This window comes from Verticillium dahliae, genomic scaffold (assembly GCF_000150675.1).
Source record: "Verticillium dahliae VdLs.17 supercont1.11 genomic scaffold, whole genome shotgun sequence".
In the NCBI taxonomy this organism is placed as follows: Eukaryota; Fungi; Ascomycota; class Sordariomycetes; order Glomerellales; family Plectosphaerellaceae; genus Verticillium; species Verticillium dahliae.
This window is the reverse complement of record NW_009276930.1, coordinates 919,675-925,937: the sequence shown is the minus strand read 5'-3', so window position 1 is coordinate 925,937 and position 6,263 is coordinate 919,675. Positions and strand designations below refer to the sequence as shown.

Below are 6,263 nucleotides of genomic sequence, written 5' to 3'. Positions count from 1 at the left end.
CGCGACCCCCCATCGACCCGTCAATCGCCATCAATCGCCGCCACCACCACACGCCCTTTTCATCCTCGCCGACCGATTATTTCATCTCGCACGAGGCTCACGAGTCCCCTCGACATTCCGTTTTCCCCAAAAACGGATGTCGCCGCGACTGATGCTATGACTGAGGTCGGGCCTGCCGACCGCGCCAGGCTTTTGCGATCCAAACGCGATGAATTCAGGTGCGTCTGCCTTGCGTTCGATAGCCCTACTCTTTCCGATGCCAGCGATACCATGGATGGCCTGTTAACGATGCGTAGTTCAATCGTGACGTCGCGGAAGCGCAAGCTTCGCCAGCTGTACGCAGTCGCGACAACCCACGATGGTATACCCACCAACGACTTCGCGACCCCCGACGCGACGCCCGCCCTGCCCGCCGAACTGCACTTTCTGCAGAGCAGCGACATCTTCAAGTACGTTGCACCCTGCCGCGCAATCGATATTCGCTCCCGCTCGCATGTTTCGCACGAGCCGCTCGCCCTCATCCGACTAACATGCTTTTAGGGGCGTCCTCGATGAGCGCAGCATCCCTGCGCGCCCACCACTGCGATATGATGCCTTTAGGCACTCTTTAGAGAGGTCTGACCTCTTTGCGCAGCCTACACCCTCTCCTAACCCCTTACAACCTCCGACTCTCGACAACAAACACACCCAGCACGCAACGACGACCCCTAAACCTAAGCCGCAGACACCTACCCCGGGCCACGACATCTCGGTGCAGCCAACTAGACCGCCGCAGAAGCCATTAGACCTATCTCTACCGCCGAAACCCATACACCCTCAGTCGATCTCTCCAGCTCCTCCAAAAACATCTGCGCAGAGGATTGTCCCGCCTACCTCTATCCACACGCCTTCCAATGGACATGTTGGGCCGAATGGTCATGTCTCCAGGTACACCAAGCAACCTGGCGAGACCAGCATACGCACAGGCGCGACGGAAAGCACACCACAAGAAAGTGAACTGAAGGATGCCGAGCCGAAGCTTATGACACGTCCATTCCCGTCTTCGGCCGTGTCGCCAGCCGAAAAGTTCCACGATGCAAGGATCGAGAATGGAGTCACTCGGTCAAAGCAGGTCCAGGAAGCGTCGCGTCCTGCCGACATTCTGTCCTCCCCCGGATCGACTGCGCACACCGCTGCTACACCCGTTGTTGGAGATGTATCGACAGAAACGAGTCCGGAGCACGAGCCAGCACGACTTGCCGAACGCAACGATGGCCAAAGCCACACAGCACAGGCGGAACCGCCTGCGAAGAAATTGGCTCTGGAATCGGAGGTTATGGCTTCTAACGAGGGCGACTCGACCGAGGCCCGAGTATTGGACGGCCCCGAGGCTCAACTGATCCAAGAATCCCTGAGTGTCGCTTCGAAAAGGGCGGCGGCTCAATCTGCATTGGCACGGCCCCAGATTTCTGTGCCAGTACCACAGCCTGTCGAGGTCAAACAAGAACCATCGAGGTCCAACCAACCTTCGGCTACAGAAAAGCTTATCTCGCCATCGACCTCACCAAATGTCAAGACCACCGCAAGCTCTCAACCCTCGGCTTTGGCTGCAGCTTCTCCGGCAGAAATTCCCGACAGCCAGGATTCAGCTTCCGCCGATCGTATGGACGTTGACCCGCCGACGGCAGCCCCTCCTCAGAAGAAAACGGAAGCCGTCAAGCTGACGTCCCAGCCGACAGTGCCGCCCACAGCAAATTCCGCCGATGCGATTTCTTCTTCCCACCAAATGCCGGCTGATGTAGCTCACGCACCTGAGCGTGCAGTCACACGAGTTAGCACCGGAGCCATCCGACAAAAGTCTGTCTCTGAGATTCTAGGCGAGACGCGGGCTGCGCCAGCCAAGGAAGACTCTGTCAGTGTTGATGTACCGCGTGCTCAATTAACCCCCGTCACTTCCACGCCTCAGTCACCAGCATCCCGGTCCAGGTCGGGCTTGTATCGACGAAAGCAGAAGCCGAAGAACCAGATTTCGGCTGTTGTATTTGGCAAGTCTCACAAGCGATCATCGTCCGACAAGAATGCTCTAAACAGGGATCCGAAGACTGAATCCTATCTGCCCACGGACGACTATTTCACTCCGCTCTTTGTCCAAGGCTTCAGCCAATCCAGCAAGTGGATGAAGCCCATCGAAGTGGTACTGAACCAAGCGCACAAGACAGTTTCGACCTCAGATGCGAACATCGCACTGTTGGACAACCAGGCTTGTCGCGTGTTGAGACGGGTATACAACCTTCAGCAGCAGGACAAATGGCTCCTCCGACAGCCGAAGCGGTGTCCTGAGCCAGCCAGGCAGGAATCTCACTGGGACGTGCTTCTCGGAGAAGCGAAGTGGATGCGGACGGATTTCCGTGAAGAACGAAAATGGAAGACGGCATGTGCTCGCAACCTCGCAAACGCCTGTGCTCTCTGGGTTCACTCAGGCGAGGAAGATCGCAAAGCACTGCAGATCAATGCCGTGATACCACCAAAGACCCAAGCATCCGATGGCGACGTTTTGATGACCCAATCGGAACAGGATGCCGCGAGATCCAGCACTCTTGATCTGATCGCAGGCGACGTGGACACTCCAGAACATCTTGAGGAAGTTCACCATGACATTCTTGAAACGGTTGCTCCCTCGGCGATTTTTGCTTTGCAAGAGGACGACGTCGTCTTCGCCATGCGGAGTTCACCAACGGCCAATTTGTTGCTGGATGAGCTTCCGATGTATGGTGCTCCACTTAAGGTACCTACTTTTGACTTCTCCGGACCCGAGTTCGACCCGGATGCGCACTGGAAGCGACCTGCACTGCCACTCAACAAGTATGTTGAAGGCCAGATGAAGCTTCTGTCCGAGGGACCGCCACGTAAGCGAGGTCGCTACGAGTACGAGGAAGAGGAAGAAGATGACGAGGACCGTGTTATATTCGGCGAAGAACGCTTCAAAGGAACTAATGTTGCTCCCGAAAGCGCTGATGTTGCGCTCTTTAACCCTGACCTGAAATCAATCAGGGATCGGCTTCACGCCAGCCATCAATTCCGACCGCCGGCAGAATACAACATGCCAATGCAGTCCTTCTACGAGAGTCGGCATGCCTCGCAGTGGACCCCGGCAGAGGATGAGGAGCTGCGCGATCTGGTTCGACAATACTCATACAATTGGTCCTTCATCTCGAGCATCCTGGCCCCTCGATGCTTGTATGCACCAGGAGCTGAAAGGCGAACGCCTTGGGAGTGCTTTGAACGCTGGATCAATCTGGAAGGTCTGCCGTCGGACATGCAGAAGACCCAGTACTTCAAGTCGTACCAGAACAGAATTGACGCTGCTCAGCGTGTCATCATGCAGCACAACCAGCTTGCACAGCAACAGCAGCAGCAGCAGCAGCAGCAGCAGCAGCAGCAGCGGCAGCAGCAGCAACAACAGCAGCAACAGCAGCAGCAGCAGCAGCAGCAACCGGCGCAACAGTCGGCGCAGCAGCAAGCAGCGGGTGGCCCTAACAACACGCCCACCACCCCGGTTCCCCGAAGACGACCAAGCAGCACTCCGATTAGGGTTGAAAGACGCCGACAGCAGAAGCACCTCACGCTCATCGACGCGATGAGGAAGCTGGCCAAGAAGCGAGAAGCCGCCGCCCAGAAGCAACAACAGGCTTCCCAGACAGCGGCCATGCGGAAGGCGAACGAGGCCGTGCAGCCTAGGGGCCCAACGAAGACGCCTAGGGACTATAGCATCATGAGATGGGAGCGCGATCAGGCACTTGCTGAGAAGGTGGCTTTATACCACCAGCGACAAGAGGCTCAGCGCAAGGTACGTTCTTCCGGATATCCTTGACCACGCAACGGCGTTACTGACGACTGGCACAGGTCGCGGCACAAGCACGTGCACAAGGTCAAAATGGCCAAGTTCCCACCACGCCTGGTGCCGGCCAGCAGGCTCCGAACGGTACTGCACAGCTCAACATGCCTCGAGCGAATGGTCCAAACCAGCTCGCTGCTGCCGCCGCCGCCGCCGCCGCCGCCGGACAAGTCCGAGGTCGTGTTCCGATGCCCGCGCAGCAGGCCGGTATGGCGCATGCCGGTGCGCCGCAAATGGGCAACCTGGTACCTCCCATGCAGATGAATGGAGCAACACCCGCTCAGATGCAAGCTGCTGCCTTGCAAGCACAGCAACAGCATAGGATGCAGCCGATGCAGAACCAACAAACCGAGGTCATGATGCAGGCACGTCGTATCTCTGAGCAGCAGCGCCATGCTGTTCAGATGCAGCAACAGAGTCAACAGCAACCCGGCCAACAGATGCATCAGGGCACCCCTGGATCTCAGCCGTCCCACTCGCCTCCGAACATGGCTAACATACGCACCGCCAACGGAGTTCATATCAATGGCAACGGTGTTAATGGTGTCAATGGTGTCAACGGCATGAACGGTGTTAACGGCAATGTTGCCAATGGAGTCGTCAACCAGCAAAACTTCATGGCGAATGCGCAAACGCAAGCCATGATGGCAACCATGAACGCTGCCAACGGTAACGTCTCAACACCACCTGCAAGTGGGTTGCACATGCCAAATGGCCCCTCCGGCTCGCCTCGCGCTCCGGATGCATTGCCACAGTCCAACATCAATGCCCACATCCAAGCGCTGGAGATGCAATATAAGGCCAAAAACCCTATGTTGACGCCGGAACAGGCACACAGGATGGCTAGGGAGCACCTCACTAGGGTCATGATGCACCGGCAAAGCGCTGCCAACATGTCACAGTCCGCCATGAACGCGGCAGCTGGTGGAGGCGGGGGCGGAGTGTCTCCAGGTATGGCGAACGGAATCACGGCGACGCCCAGCCCCCACCAGTATGCGGCGCTTCTGAGGCAGCAACAGCAGCAGCAGGCTGCGCACGCCTCCGGCCAGGGTGGACAGCATCATCAAGCACAGCAGCAACACCATGTTCAGCAGCAGCAGCAACAACAGCACCGTTCGCCTCAGCCGATGCAACAAACACCTCAGCACCAGCACCCGCAGCAGCACCAGGTTCAACATCAACACCAGCAGCAGCAGGCTCATCAACATGCTCAACAACGGTCAACGCCGCAGCAGTCCTCCCCGACACCGCAACCTCAGCAACAGCAGCTCCAGCCTCAGCCTCAGCCTCAGGCCCAACAGCAGCCTCCACAGCAGAAGCCCCAGCAACAACATCTGCAGCAGAAGCCGCAACAGCAACAGCTTCAACAACAAAGGCAGCCTCAGCAGAAACAGGCCCTTCAGCAAAAACAGCAGCCTCAGCAGCAGCTCCAGCAGCAGCCACAAGTCAAGCCACAAGTTCAGCCACAGTCTCAATCACAGGCCTCGACGCAAGCTCAAGCTCAAGCTCAAGCTCAAGCTCAAGCTCAAGCTCAGGCTCAAGTTCAGGCTCAGACTCAGGCTCAGACTCAGGCTCAGGCACAGGCTCATCAGGTACAGGCTTCAGCCCAACCTCAAGCCCAGGCCCAGGCCAAGTTCCAGGCGCAAGCGCAGGCTCAAATTCCAGCACAGGCTCAGGCACAGACCCAGGCGCAAGCCCAGGCTCCGAACCCAGTTGCAGTCCAGACGCCAGCTCAAACCCCAGCGCAGGCCCAAGGTCAGGCCCAGACTCAAAGTCAGCCTCAAGCACAGAATCAGACTCAGGCTCCGGCCCAGGCTCAGGCTCAGGCTCAGGCCCAGGCTCAGGCCCAGGCTCAGGCTCAGGTTCAGGCTCAGGCTCAGGTTCAGGCTCAAGCTCAGAAGCAAGGCACCCCGCAGCTGCCACCGCCGCCGCCACAGAGGCAAGCCAGTGGAAGTGCGACACCTTCGGGAGCTTCATAGGAGAGACTGCTCGTTGGCACTGAATGAAATTCGGGGTTGGCCGGTTGGGTTGCTAGATGAGCAGCTCCCACCCCTGCGGTTACCTCTGTGAAGGGACTGGTCTTAAGGAGATGAGGGGCGAGAGCCATGGATGGGCGCATCACGGTTCGTTCATGTAGATAATTCTTTTTTGGCACCGGCTCGCGTGGGAAAGGGATAGGTGGCCAGGGGTCCCGGGAGGTGTACATACATTTGTAATCAACGAAGACGAGGAAGACGACGAAAGAAAGAAGAGCGAGCGAGTTGCGAGGCGGACGAAGAAAAAGAGGAAGACCGGAGAAGGGGAGGAGAGAGGGGGTGATGGAGGAGAAAAGGGGCGGTGTTCGAGAAACGGGGGAGGAGAAGAGAGGAGAGAGGAAGGGGGGAGGGTA

At 57.9% G+C, this 6,263-nt stretch overlaps 1 protein-coding gene across 1 annotated transcript; it reads left to right on the top strand.

The window, feature by feature from the left end:
* Positions 1-156: 156 nt before the first annotated feature.
* Positions 157-5,853, top strand: VDAG_05926 (MYB and HSA domain-containing protein; the record flags this gene model as incomplete). Its single annotated transcript, XM_009655323.1, has 3 exons — positions 157-218; positions 541-3,826; positions 3,883-5,853. 3 exons carry the CDS (start codon positions 157-159, stop codon positions 5,851-5,853), a joined length of 5,319 nt encoding a protein of 1,772 aa, XP_009653618.1.
* Positions 5,854-6,263: the final 410 nt, after the last annotated feature.